The following is a 15,710-nucleotide window of genomic DNA, read 5'->3' as shown; positions in this document are numbered from 1 at the left end:
CACTGGTATTGTGTCATTTTGGGGAACTGGCCTTAGAGCAGAAGGTATGTTGGGATACTCTACTTTATGCTTGAATTTCCCAGAAAAACCAGAAATATTGGTCATGCAAAAGTAGCAATCGTTTATGTAGTCTCAAGGATCCTGCCATATCACTGGAACAACAAAAAGTATCAATTTATGACTACCTCTAAGCCAGCCCATTAACATCCTTGAACATGAGCTACAGGAAACCTTTGGAACCCATACTTTATCTTGATCTCCGACCTTACATCCAAAATAGAGTTCATAGGCTTTTCTCACAAGTTGTGACAGTGGTTTCTTCTGCAATTTTAATATCACTTCTCCACAAATGTAGCAAAAACTATCACACTTACTTTGGTAAGTACACGACATATTTCATATACAGTTGAGGTATGCACACATAAGAACACAATTAAGAAATTGTAGATTTTTATTTCTAATTTAAATTCAGTTCACAATTTACACTTGTGCACACAACACTTTTTTACAAACACTGATTCATTAAAACATTTGTTCATTTTCTGAAACACATATACTTTTTGAATTACAAAAATGCTTGCTTGGTGCATAAACAACTTGTATTTCTAGAGAAGTGTTAGTAGAGAACTCTGTCGAAAGTTCTAGAACATTCCAGAACACTCTTCAATGTTGTAGAAAAAATAATAAAAAAAAGTAAATAGATGAAATTGATGGAAAAGATGATTAAACCAACTACAGGTCTTGGTTTTCAGGTATTACCCAATAATATTTGAAAACTGAGGGTGATGAGAACTTTTTAAGCACATATCTGAATTTTTGAACATATTTCCTATGAGTATCTGTCAAAATTATTTCAGGGGAGAAATTGATGCTAACTTGTGTAATCTGTTTAGGTCCTCTTGAAGCAGTATGCCTTTATTTTTTATCATTTATGACCCTCCCAATCTTGGTAACATATGCAAACTTGGGCACCAAACATGCTATACCATCTTAACTGTTATTAATGAATATCGGAAACAATAAGGGACCCGGTATTGAAGTCTATGGGATCTCCACTAATGACTTCAGTGTATTCACAGCAGTAGTCATTTATAATCTGTTTGTTTTCTACCATACTATACCAGAATTTTTCTTTGCATCCATTACTTTTTTGACAACCTCTTCATAGGCCATTCTGTGGTACTCATAAATTTTATTCTTGCATAGATGCTCTTACAGTATATCATTAATCATGGACTCCATAATTATCCCTGTCATAGCAGTTAAACTTACAAGTCTGTAAATTACTCATTTTACCATTTGACAACTACCTTTGTAAATTGGATAGGTATTTGAATGTTTCCGTTCTTTTCAGACTTCAGAGATGCACCCATTTTGGAATAAAAATTTGGCAATGGTTCTGCTGCATTTAATATTTTATAAATCCCATCAGTTCCTCATGATTTTTTCATATTCAGGTGTGATTCGATTTTCTGTGATTGTTCAATTTTTTAAATTCCCAGTACCTTTTTGATGTGAAAACATCTTTCATGGCACCTACTGCATTTTTGGACTGAAGCAAAACCAATTGATAACAAATATGTCAGACAGAAATGATGCTAACTCAGTCACTAACATTGATTTGGTAGAGTAAGTAGCGGGCGTGAACATAAAATGCTACATCGTTCATAACTTCAGTTCTAGCTGTTCGATTAAACCATTTAAAAATTTAAATGGTTTTGATTTAAGAATGCAACAATAAAATGATCACTTCAACAAACAACGATCACTTCTTGCAGTAGTTTTTGGTTATGACATACTATCCAACAAATGGATTTTGCTAACTATTGAATTGTAAAAATACCAAATCTAATTTCAGTTAACAAGTATAACTGAAGAGTTATACTTGTTAACTGACCTATACTAACCTATAAGAGTATTTTGAAGATGGCTAAAACTCCATCTGAGCAAAATCGAGCATATTATACAAGAATAAAAGCTTCCAAGCCACCGAAGAAGCTTCTCATGATTTTCATCAACATCAACCTTCTACATCGACTTCTCACCAAGAAGCTGGATTGTCAACGTCACGAAATTATAACTTGGGCTTCTGGAAAAGCTGCTGTAGCTATTGATGGTACTACTGTGCACACTGAATTGAAAATTTCAATATTGAAGAATTTATCTCTGGCTTATGAAGTTGCTCAGCGATATCGTACTCTTTTCAAATATGTACGTGTTTTAATTATCAATGAAGTTAGTATGATTGGAGTTGAACTTTTATATCTAAAATAGATGATCTCCTGTGACAAATTACAGGCTGTGTAGATCATAATTTCTGTGGATTAGACATTTTTTTGATTGGTGATTTGTGACAGCTCCCCCACCCTGTAGGTGCAACACATATTAAGCAGATTAACAGATAAACAGATTAAGCAGATAAACAGATTAAGCAATGCATAGCAGGTCCCAATATTTGACATGGGTTACAATATCACGAACTCAACGAAGTGATGAACCAGTCAAATTCAGAATTCTCAAGAGTGTTGACAAAATCGGAAATGGTGTTCAGTTAAATGACAAAGAACAGAAACGTATTGAGTTGAGATTTGTGAACAAAGAAGCAGACAATTTGTGTTCTGACGGTGTTCATTTATATCTGAAAAATAAATCTCTGGACGATTATAACAATTCTGTGTTAAATTCCTCTTCAGATACCGTTATGACGATTGCTCAAGACATTTGTTGAGTGCAGAGGTAGGATCACCTTCTGTGGTAGAATGAAGGCTCGTCGGTTTGTTATAGCTTGAGAAATCAATTTAAAAACCGTACCGATCGCAAGAAGAAGTATGAGTGATTCGTTGAATAACAACAGAATGATCTCGGCTAAACAAAATCATTTTCCACTAATACCAGCTTGTGCTATTTCCATTCCATAAATCTCAGGGAGGCACTTTCGATTCCATAATTTTTCAACACGAGAAATGTCATAAACAACAACTAGTTTATGTTGCATTATCTCGAGTTACTGATATCAGCGATCTTTGCATTATTTCTGCAAATGGAGAAAAATTTTGTCATGGACTGAGAAACACTACATCCATTCTTGCACTTCAACCTGAAAGGTTGTCGAATAATCAGTATCGAGGTTGTCGAATTATCAATACTGCTTACCACTCAAGACATTTTATAAGAGTTCATAAGTAAATGACAAGATCTTTCCATTCTAACATTGTCAAAGTTTGCGTGCTCATAATGGCGATCTTGCTGATGCAGTTACCCAACAATCCGATTTACTTCTGCTTTCTGAAACATGGCAAAATAATGAAGAAGTAAGCATCTGTAACTTAGATTGTGTCATTCAATTCAAACAAGATGATCAACAAGTTGGCAGTGTAGCAATTTATCAGAAGAGAGAAAATTGTACTCGTGTTGTTACTCCTCATATGGAAATGATTTATCGGCAAACTGTTGGAAAATCAGTGATTGTTCGACCTGTTGGAGAAATTTGTGTGGCTTAATTTAATGCCTTCTTCCTGATGGTCAAACGATATTGTTGGTGGTCATTTACATTTCACCTAACCAAAAGATTGAACACATCATTGAATTCATCCATTTTGTTTTACTTCCTTGCACAATTGAAGGAGCTGCACTGCTACAACAATTTTCTTACAAACAATATGGCTGAATAACAATGATACTTAGTGGAGATTTCAACATTAATTTTGTAGAGTCAATCCAGACCTTTGATTTCTTAGAAAATAAATTTGGACTAATGTTAAATACTTCTAGATTTGTATCAACTGCTCACCATGAAACTATAATTGATGCTGTGTTTCAAAGACATTTAGACTTTTTACAATCTCAAGTTTACATTTCATGTTTTAGCTATCACAAACCCATTGTAAGTAATTTACCTATTGAACATGTATTGCAACCTCAGATAGATGAAACTGTCAAAAAAATAAAACAAATGCTTTAAAATGTTAAATGTGTTCGGATTCTTTTCATTCCTAAAACCCTTTAATTTCGTCCAAGCCAAGATTGTTTTCATATATATAAAAAAAAAAAAAAAAAAACATCTCTTCAGGGTACACATGCTGCTTTTTTTTTTTTTTTTGTCATGTATGGACGTTGATGCAAAAGAAATTATTTAGTTCGTCAACTATTTGTTTAAGATCATTGATGTTATCAGTGTTGCTCTAGTTTGCTAGTATGATTCAAAACCTTTGACTTCTCTTATCCAGTTTTTCTAGTCTCTTCATATAAGAACATTGTTATAATAGCATAACAATGCTATTGTAAAAAAATAGCATTTTTTTTTTTTTTTTTTTAGTTGCTTATATGAAAGTTTTTCTTGTACATTTGCTTATTTAATAATGAATATTTAAACTATTTATACAGAGGAATATGATGCATATATCATTGTGTCATTCGTGAACGCTACCCTTGTACTTTCAATTGGGGAAACAGTTGAAGAAGTTACAGATTCTGGATTCTTGGGAACAACTCCCACACTGTCTTGTGCTCAGATTGGTGATGATGCTCTTGTGCAGGTAAAGTACAGAATTTTTATTAATTATGTAGTATACAGTATTTGGTGATATTTTTATTTTAAGAATTTTCTTTTTCTGTACTCTTCCCCACCTCGTGTTTGGAGATTTAGAAAGCAATGTTTGTATTTTGAAATAGATTGGCTTACTTGTAGTTAAAGTGCCTTCAGTTTATTGTAACTAGGGTCAGGGTCCATTGAAATCATTCGTTTTCAAAAACTAAAACTATGTGCATGTCTGCATTTAGTTTTTTGTTTTCTTTCCCTAATCTCTTAATCCTATTTTTTGTTTTCTTTCTCCAATCTCTTAATCCTGAAACACATATACTTTATCCTGAAACACATACACTCTATCTCTTCCCTATTGTTATGGATTCTCAAAATACCTAGGTAGAGAAATTAGCCAGCAAATTAACTAGTGAAGTTCAACTTTTAGATTCAGTCGAAATGCAGAATTCAGTTCAATTTCAAACCTTTGTGTGTGAATGTCTCCTTTTAAAACTTTGGAGAAACACTTGGAATTTTTAAAAACAATTTTGCTTCTACAGTTTAGGTTTTGTTGTGCTGTGTTAAATTCAGTTCTTTTTTTACCTTGAAATGGCAAGGGAGAAAGGAAAAAATTTTGACAATCAGTGAGAAAGTAAAAATTATTCACGACTTAAAGAATGGAACAAGCAATGCTTCCAGTTGCAAAAAGTTAAGACTGAATGCAGCAACTGTGTCAACCATTTGAAAAAATCAGGAGAGAATTACTAGTGCTTTTAAAAAAAAAAACATCATTGCGAAAAAGTTGCATAAGTGTGATAAAAGTGATCTGGATAAGGCTTTTTTTGAGTTTCTTTATACTGAAATGAAATTGTATTCCTATTAGTGGCCCTCTGTTGAAACACCACAAGCTGAAAAATTGGCTCACGAACTTGTATATGCAGAATTCGTTTGCAATAACAGGTGGCTTGACAGATTCAAAAAAATAAAATATTGTGTATGGTAAGATAAATGGTGAATCTGGTGGCGTGAACGAAGAAGTGAGTAATGACTGGATTGAAAAGATGTGGTCAGATATAAGAAAAGGCTTCTGTGAAAGTGACATTTTAATGCCGATGAAGCCATGGCCATGACCTACAAGTTTAAAGGTGAAAAGTTCACTGGTGGAATATTATCCAAAGAGCAACTGACTGTTCTGATTTGTTGAAATATGAGTGGAACTGCAAAAAAGAAAACTCTTAGTAATTGGCAAATCCAAGGATCCAGGATGTTTTAGAAATGTTAAAAATCTTCCAGTAACATACCAAGCTAAAAAAAAAAGCCTGGATGACATCATTTATTTTTTAAGAAGTTGAGCATAACTGGGACAAAGAGCTTAGAAAAAAGATATAAAAATATTGCTGATTTTAGACAATTTCTCATCACATCCCATTCTTCTCAATCACATCAAACTTGTATATTTACCACCAAACTCAACTTCTGTTCTCCAACCTATGGATCAAGGTGTTATTAGAAGCTTTAAATGCCATTTTAGAAAATGCCATTTAAAGGAAATATTTTCCAATATTGTAAAATATAGAATCCATTGAAAGAAAGGAAAATTTTCAAATTTCAGTTTTTGATGCCATCCAATTCATGAGTGAGGCATTGGGATAAGGTCACATCTCAGATCATCAAAAACTTTTAATAAGGCAAGACTGAAACCCACAGAAGTCGATGAAGACACTGAAGTAAATGATAACAATATTCCACTAACAATGTGGTTAAAGAAACATAACTTGGATACTGGGTTGACGTGTGGATGATTACAATACCATGGACAACAACATTGTGACTACCGAAATGCCGAGAGATGAGGACATTCTGAAAGCTGTTAGAAAAAAGAGGCCTTCGAAGACAACAGTGAGGAAGAAGACAGTGGTGAGTGCCCAGTTAATTTAGTATCGATTGCAGAGGCACAAACTACTTTAAAAATTCTTTGTTTTATGAAACCGATGACATTGATCCCGAATTTTGATGTTATCTGAGTAAAACGAAAGACATTGCTCATAAATTTCACCTTAAAAAAAATTTGAAACAAACGACATTGGAAGACTTTTTTAAAAAATAAAAACAATGTATTATATATCAAGACTTTTTAATAATGAAAATTATTTTTCTTGTGAATTATTTATATAGTGCATAAATACAGTATATCGAATAAATTGTTAATCGTCTAGTCATGAGATGTGGTTATTCATTGTTGTTTTTATCCCTTTTTCATAAGTACCATATATATATGTGCGCATGATAAATGTAGTTAGTCACAGCTAAAGTAACATATAGCTACAATAATGGATATAACGAATAACATAATAAAGAGCATCTTTGGACCCTTGGAGCTCGTTATAACTGAGTTTGACTGTATGTACTGTGCTTATAATAATAAAAAAATGCAAGTTGCGGTATAAGATTGGGAAAGAAGATCAATAGTTTTAGGCTGAGTACTTCTATTACAATTTTATTAAATATTAATACAGTAATATATATTTTAGCTAGACTAGAGCTATGTTATTTATACATGAAGGTTCGACTTTAAACTGCTCAAGCAAAAATATAGATACTCCAAGTGACAAATACAATATATAGTTAGTGCTAATTCAAGAATAGAAAATGATGCTTTAAACTAAAAGTAACAAAGTAGCAAATAAAACTACATTGTTATGTGCAAGTGTTTGTACTTATAAATGAATGAAGGTGGACTTAGTATTTTAGAGATTAAGAAACAGAAAGATCAGATTTAATGATGAGAGGATTACAGGATACATGCTATATAAAATCTGTACAGCAGCTGGATAACTAGAGGAATGTTAAATGGATATAGGAGAGGTTGTAAAATAGGTGGTAGCACAACTGAAACAGAGACATTCATTTTTCTTACGCATCATTTTTAATCTAAATAAAAAGCTAACATACTAACTAAACATGATTTAGCACTTTTTGAATCCAGATTTGTTCAGAACCACATTCTCTTGGTTCTGCTTGAGAAAGTTTAGCTAAAACAATATGAAAAATTGCATTTGCAAAAGAAACAAAAATAAAATCATGAAAGTGATAAACAGTTTTCAAGAACACTGAGTGGTTCTGTTGATTGATAGTTAATTGCATCCAATAGGATCATTGGAATTAATTCAATCTAACAGAATCACTACCCTCTGTGGAACTGTATGGTTTTAGTTTTGTTTTCATTTGCATAAACTACTTATTTTGTGAAATTGTTTGTTTGTTTTAATTTTTTAATATTATTTTGAGAGAGAAAAAATAGTCATGAACTGATAATATTAGCTTGAAAGAGGGAATGGTATAAATAGGAAGGTCTTAGAAACTTATGGTTAAGAAATATAAATTGTAGTTGAAATAAATGAGTAAGTAAATTTCCATTGATACTCTGTATGGCTGGGGTTAGAAGAGTTTACAGCTTCATTGTAACTTTTATTGCAGCTAGTACACAAGCACAGCAGTTAGCAATGAGTCATATATTTTTTGTGGCAGTTTACAAGCTTGACCTTGCAGTGTACATATGTGTCTGCGTATACGTTGCCCCAAGACCACAGCTAACTCTAATGAAAGGTGGGTTTGTTACTTTTCCCCATTTTAAGGTTAGGTATAATATTTTCAGAATGACTGGCACAGTAAGATTGTTTGGTTTTAGTTTAGAATAAAATATATTTGATTACACTGAAAATTAGGACCATCCCAGACTTCACCCCAGAGTGGTTGAATCTGTTAATCTTATTACTTTGAACTTCATATACCACTTACCTTTCCTCTAAATATAGCTTAACTGTAATGTGCAAATTATGGAAAAATTGTCATCGGGGAAAAAGAAAAATTTATAAAATTGTGCTTAAATCCACCATATATAAAAATATGTGGTGGATTTAAGCACAATTGATTAATACTGAAATGGCTGGAATAAAGTAATGAACTTAAACAGATACATTCAGTGTGTGGTCTAGCATTCCTTGCTCTTCAAAGGTACAGCTTCAAAACAATTTTGCAGGCCAGTGACAGGGATGGCACACATTTTCTGCCCTGCATGCCAAAAATAAGCTGATACAAAAATATAATTTTGCATGCCATGGGGGTGGGGGCCGACTAAAATTAAGTGGTCATTATTGTTATTTGAAAGAGATAATGATTGAACTTACAATTTTCACTGCCAAATATGGCTAATAGACTAAAACAAATTTTTCATCAAATAAAAATATTTTGATACCTTTCAGTTTATTTGTCAGATAGATACCTTCATGTGAATTTAGGTTTCGCTGTATAAACATTAGTTTTCTGCTTCTGTAATAAACAACCCATGTGTAGCTGAGAGTGCCGCCTCCTTTTTTCACTTGTTAAACAATTCCACTTAGTTTTTTTCAACAAAAAAAAGGCAATAACTATGTACATGAGAATAGATTGAAAAGTTTCCAGTCTCTCATAGAAGGAATGTTAGAAAGAAAGTTGTGATAACCCATTTATTTTTCAACATCGTCTCCTCTTAGGTCAACGCACTTTCTGATACGATCCATTAGCTTTCATAAACTTCTCAAATAAAATTCAGATGTTGACTTATACCAGTTGTTGGCTGCAACCATCACAGCATTGTCACCTTTGAATTTCTGTCCTTTAAAGTCCTTTTTGAGATTTGGATATAGAAAATAGTCCAATGGGGCCAGATCTGGTGAGTAGGGTGGATACTGTAATACCTCGAACCTGCCGTCACACAGTGTTACCTGAGTCACAAATGTCATATGCACCAGTGCATTGTATTGATACAGGGTGACTGCTTTGACCAGTTTCCCGTGCCTCTTGAACTTTAATTCTTTGTGGAAATGTCTCGGTATATTAGAATAATGCTCAACATTGATAGTGTCACCTTGTTCCTCAAAATCAACCATGATAATTCTTTCTTCATCCCAGAAGATGGATGCTATGACTTTTCAGCCGACTTCTGCACTCAAAACATTTTAGGATGTGGAGAGGAGGGACGCTTTCACTGTTTCGATTGTTCCTTTGTTTTGGGATTGAAGTGGTGCACTCATATTTCTTCCATAGTGACATACTGCCCCCAAAACTGAGCTTCATTAGCTTCAAAATGCTGCACAATCTTACAATAACATCTCACTCTTTCCTGCTTCTACTGCATTCAGTGCTTTAGGGACTCACCTTGAAGAAACCGTCTTCATTCATAAAACATTCACACCACAATATCATGAGCTCACATGGGACATTTTGAATGCTGTCTCAATGTATGTCAATGTTATTCTGTGGTCTTGCATGATCATGTCATGAATGGCATCCATATTTGCAAGTGGGTGGCAACATTGTGGATTGACATGGCAACAGGTCTTCCACTGCAGGCTGCATCTTCAACACTGTCTTGCCCACACTTAAATTCTGCAACCCAGTTTTTGACTGTGGAGTATGAAGGACAAGATTCCCCTATTTGCTGCATGTCTTCATGAATTTCTTTCAGTGACATTTCCTTTAAATGAAGGTATTCAGCGACTGCACGATGCTTGATTCTACAGTTGCCATCTTCATTCACTTTTCACACTTCAACGTCCTCTGTAAAGGAGAAAAATATAGTTACAAACCTGAAATTTCTGTGAACGTGAGTTACAAACCTGAAATTTCTGTGAATGTGAGTTACAAACCTGAAATTTCTGTGAATGTGAGTTACAAACCTGAAATTTCTGTGAACGTGAGTTACAAACCTGAAATTTCTGTGAATGTGAGTTACAAACCTGAAATTTCTGTGAACGTGAGTTACAAACCTGAAATTTCTGTGAGTGTGGCACAGATTAGCAGTATTATCTTTCATGAAAACCTTTGATCTGTATTGGGCTAAAAACTTTACAACTCTCCCTGTATGCAGTTAGTAGACATAAAAAATGAAAACAGTAATGTAAAATCACTAGTGCAATGTTGGACTGCCACACGAGTCCAGTGCACCCTGTGTATATCATGGCATAGTCTACCAGTGTATGAAAGTCAGCATGAGAGATACAACACATATCCCTCCTGCTGATATGATATGATTGGTCCACAAGAAATGTGTCAATTGCTGCTTGTTTGAAGGAATTGGAAAATGCTGCCTGAGACATGGTTCCAGAAGTTCCCATAGATTTTCTATCAGGTTTAAATCTGTGACTGTGATGGCCACGGTATGTGAAAAAGTTCAATTTCATGCTCCTCAAACTACCATAGGTGGCCGCCTATGCTCTGGATTGGAGCATTGTCATCCTAATAGACAGCTCTCCCTTTATGAAAGAAATGCTTTGCCATTGGATGAATATGATCACTCAGGATTGTTAAACAGTGATTGATATCAATCTAACCTTCTAACAGAATGAGAGTATGCCCAAACCATGCCACAAGAAAGCACCCCACACCATTGCAGAAGCCTTAACAGTAGGAAACAAGCAATCCGAGTCATAAGCTTCTTCTGGTTGGTGCCATGCATGCGTTTGTCCATTTTCTTCAAAGTGTAGGAGAATTTGTCAGATTGTATCACATTTCTCCACTGCTTGTGCTCTTTGTACCACTGGACACAACGATGTGTGTTGTCAGGTGTGATGAGTAGCTGAACTTGTGAAGTGCAACTTGATTCTGATATCCAGCTGTATGGAGTTCTTGATGAAACTGGCCTCTCGTGTCCTGTGTTGAAATCCATGCACAACTGATTAGCTGTTGCTCCCCAGTTTTTAGCTTTGCACATTGTATTAATGCTCAAACTTCCCAGTTCTGGAGGATGTGGTTTCACCCACTGTTTCCTTTTGGTGATGTCTTTCTTTTAAATTACCATGTAGACATGACCTTGAAAACTTCCTTGTGAAACATTCTTCTTCTTCTTTGATCCTTGGCTGGAGGAGGCGGTTGGCCACGCAACCAGTACGCTGCTGTAGGTGCCGCAGTGTTTCGGACTTGCTCTGTGATGTTCTTCCATGCGTTACGATCCATGGCATCAGTCCTGGCCTGATTAAGGTCGAGACGTCGGCTCTTCAGGTCATTTTCCACTTGCTTGGCCCACGTTTTCCTAGGCACGGTCCGTTGAATGCTCCGTTGGGTGGGTCGTTGTCTCCAAAGGAGTGTGGATGGTATTCTATTCGCGCCCATTCTACATACGTGACCAAACCATCCAAGCCTTTGCTTCTGGATTTGGTCGGCGATGGTTGGTTGCTGTTGGCATCTGGCGCGGATGGTATGTGAAATATTAGCAAGTTCAGATGTCTTATTGACTGAAGCTTCTGCCAAACACACTCCAACAATTGGGTCCCTTTCAAAATCATTGATATGATATCAATAATTACGTGCAGTTGGGCTGGGTTTGCCTTTACAGACATAGCGCTAAGAATGCTAGGATGTCATTTTCTCATGCCTTTGTTAGGGGCATGTATATATCTCTATTTAACATAAACCTAATGCTTTCTGCAAACCCAGGTGTTTCCGTTTTTTTTTTTTTTTTTTTGTCCATTACCTTTTTATTAGATACTATTAGTAATTTACATTTTCAAGTTTATACAACCATAAAAGGCATGAAATTTTAAAATTCTTACCTTTATGCACATTTTGAAACTTCTGCACCACCTTGGAGGCCCTGCACAGAATTCAACAAGTTCTTCAACAATATCTGCTTGCTTCTACAAGTTCACAAGTAAAACCATATGTATATTTTGGAAGGTACTGTTTAAGCCAGTCTTGAACCAATAGTTATAATGTATTATTGATATTTTGGAGTAGCACATGTCAGATCCTACATGGCAATCACTGGCCAAAGAAAGTTAAAAGTTAATGAATGATTACTCATAGAAATAATAGATTCAGTTGGAAATTTAAGGACAGTCTATTGCCTGTTCATTATCTCAAATATCATACTTAACAAATATATCATTATTTATTGTTAGGTTAGAATTTCAAAGTTTATTTGTTATCAGCAATTTACTTTTATAAATCAAATATAGTGCAATCTATGGAAGCATCTGAGTGAAAAAGAATTGAATGAATATAATGAAAAATATAATTTGGATCTGTAGTTGAAAATATGGATTAAAAGTATGTATTAGAACAGCAGGCATTATTGTTAACAAAGATGATTTAGATAATAATCATCAAATTATTAGAACTTCATGAATTCAGAAATCTGTTAGGATTTAACCCTAACAGATTTTTAAAACCTAATGCTGTATGTATCTCTGCTGGTAGCAAAGTGCACAGACCATTAACTACTTTGAAGATTATGCAGCATTCTGACTGAGCAACATTGTCAATATAGCAGTTGTAGTGCATCCCTCACTTTGGGAAACTTTCTTGAGAATCACATTCTAAGCCCTAAGTTTAAAAAAATAATAATAATAAAATTAAAAAAAATGAACAATGAAACTATTAAAGTGGAAATTGTACTGATTGTTATTTATAATAATTACAGTCATGCATACAGCCTGAAAACTCTGCAATAGCTACTTTCCAATGTTTGCCAGTGATGTGTCATTGCTTGCTCCTCATCATGATTGATAATTACTGTTATTCAAACCATACATTAGTTTGAATAACAGTTTATTTTGCTTGTTGTTAACTTTCCTTGTAATTACTGAAACTTGTTATGCTAGGGGTGCTCAAACTATGGCCCAAACTTGGAAGGATAGTATCAGGCCATTTTGAAGTCGTGATATGAACATTATTAGATAATAAGTTGCATCTGCAGTTCATCCATTATACCTTGGAAAGTATCAAGTCCCTATTCAATTTAGCAGTAGGTAGTCAGAAGAGTCCTGTCTTATCAGACAACCACTCACATATCACTGTTTTTAACAGCCTGTTTAATCCACCCATCAATTCTGTGAATAGGTGTTTTATGTCCCACTCCCTCATGATGCCTCTGGTATCTTAAGATTTAAGGAATGGGTCATTTTAAAGAACTTACCTTCACTGGTGTACAAAAAAAAACTTTACTGAACAAAAATAATAAAAGTAAGTAAAAGAAATAGCCATTTCAGTTCTGTTGTTAATTTTATGCATTATTCAGATTTTTTAAAATGTTTAGAGATATTCTTATTTGTTAGTATATATATATTCAATTTATAATTTTAACAATTAACCAAATAATTTCTCCATGTTGTTTCACTTATAGATATACCCTGATGGTATCAGACATATTCGAGCAGATAAAAGAGTTAATGAGTGGAGGACGCCTGGGAAAAAAACAATTGTGAAATGTGCTGTGAATCAGCGCCAAGTAGTTATAGCTTTAACAGGTGGAGAACTTGTTTACTTTGAAATGGATCCAGTAAGTAATTTTTGTGATTATTAGTTTTCATTTCTGATAAGATCAGTTATTGCTTTGGCTCAATTTAGTTGTTCATTTGTGCTCATTCACATTGTAAATGTCCAATTGGGTCATTTCTGATTCTGGGTAAAAGACTAACAAGTAACAAATTATTACTATGAGTTAAAAGACATATAAGAATAAATTACTGTTCAATGCATATTACGTTAGTGATTAATGCTGCCTGCTTTGAACATTGTTACATTTATTTTCCTTTCATTCTGTCAATTCATTTTGTACTATAATTGTGTTCCATAATATGTAATGGACATTTTTCAGTCAAATGTACTCATCTGAGGCTTATTTGAAATAAATCAAAAAGCAAAATATTTAATAATAATTAAAAATTTATTGCACGAGAGTTGTCATTCCTAAAAAGCATAGTGGCTGGATAAACTGTGCCTATCAGTATGTATCAGGGTAAAGTCCCTATACTGTCCTTATCAGGGTATAAAGGCTTATCATCATTCCTGAAAAGTTTGCTATCTTGATTTGAAAATCCACCTGTATTGTTTAGAGCGAGATGACCATACAGAAATGAACAATTTGTATGAATTGATATTTACAGATAAGAATGGTTAGAAAGCTGTTCATGCAATTGACACTGGTTATGCAGCAACATGTTCTTGCAAAGGTGTAAATGAAAAAGACAAACTTATTCATAATGATTGTTTTCAGTTTTTAGAGTATTTTTATAAAACTTTAAAAAAAAAGAGTCCAGTTGGTCACAGTGGCACAGCTGACTACAGGGTACAATGGAGTAGTCCAGAGCACTTTGTAGGAGGGCAATTTGACTTACTCTTCATCAGGTGGGAGTATCAGAGCAGATATTAGACTTGACATCCCTTTATCACAGGTGTCTGTATCTCATTTGGTATCTTAAACACCATGATTGTACAGTAGATAACTGGTAGGAGGTATAACAGTTGAACAACTTGCATTTATTTTTGTATCATGTCCACAAAAGGTATGTACATGGCAATAACATGATGCAATGAACTTAACATGCATGGTACAGACAATGCAGAATGCAGGATGGTGCTTTTGGTGTTAGCATTAGCATTAGTAGAGGCATATGATGCAAGAAAGCAAGCTTATTCAGCATCAGCCAAAAAAAAAAAAAAAAAAAAAAAAACAACCACTACTCCCATTTCACCCCTCCGTTCGTTCGAAATACCTGTCCAGCTGAGCCTTAAATTTGTTTAGGCTATCAACTTCAACAACAAGCGATGGGAGTCTATTCCACAAACCAACTGCCCGCTGGCTAAAGGCAAATTTCAGCACATCTATCCGACATCCGTCCTTCCTCAATTTGAATTTATGCCCTCTCAGGTGATTATTCTGAGCAAGAGGAAGAATCCCATCGGCATTGAGCATGCTCAAGCCATTCAAAGACTTATACACCTCTATCAGATCACCTCGCCGATGCCTAGTCTCCAGGCTCCGTAATTTGCAAAACTTAAGCCTTTCTTCGTAAGAGCACCCCTTTGTTCCATTCACTAATCTTGTTGCCCTTCTCTGTACTCGTTCCAGCAGCTCTACATCCTTCTTGAAATGAGGCCTCCAGACCTGTATACAGTACTCAAGGTGTGGCCTGACCAATGCCTTATACAAGGGAATAATCACATCCCTGTCCCTGCTAGAAATATTCCTGTATATCATTGACAAGACACCATGAGCTACTCTTGCAGCTCGTCTGCACTGCTCAGAGAACTTCATATCTGCCTGCACAATTACCCCCAGGTCCTTTTCATTCTCTACCACTGTCAGCGTAGTACCACAGAGTTGATACGTTGATCTGGGGTTACTGTTTCCCATATGTAGTACTTTACATTT

The 15,710-nt window shown here is 34.7% G+C and overlaps 1 protein-coding gene across 1 annotated transcript in view; it reads left to right on the top strand.

The window, feature by feature from the left end:
- Sf3b3 (splicing factor 3b subunit 3) overlaps positions 1-15,710 on the top strand; it is a 245,622-nt gene that overhangs the window by 108,171 nt on the left and 121,741 nt on the right. Inside the window, exons 13-14 of the mRNA XM_090376877.1 lie at positions 4,384-4,535; positions 13,680-13,835. Of these exons, the coding sequence (XP_090233003.1) occupies positions 4,384-4,535; positions 13,680-13,835 (308 nt within the window). The remainder of the gene's footprint in view (positions 1-4,383; positions 4,536-13,679; positions 13,836-15,710) is intronic.

Source organism: Mastigoproctus giganteus, chromosome 7 (genome assembly GCF_048544385.1).
Source record: "Mastigoproctus giganteus isolate SK-2022 chromosome 7, ASM4854438v1, whole genome shotgun sequence".
NCBI lineage: Eukaryota > Metazoa > Arthropoda > Arachnida > Uropygi > Thelyphonidae > Mastigoproctus > Mastigoproctus giganteus.
Note: the sequence above shows the minus strand (reverse complement) of the source record. Positions and strands in the feature narration are given on the sequence as shown.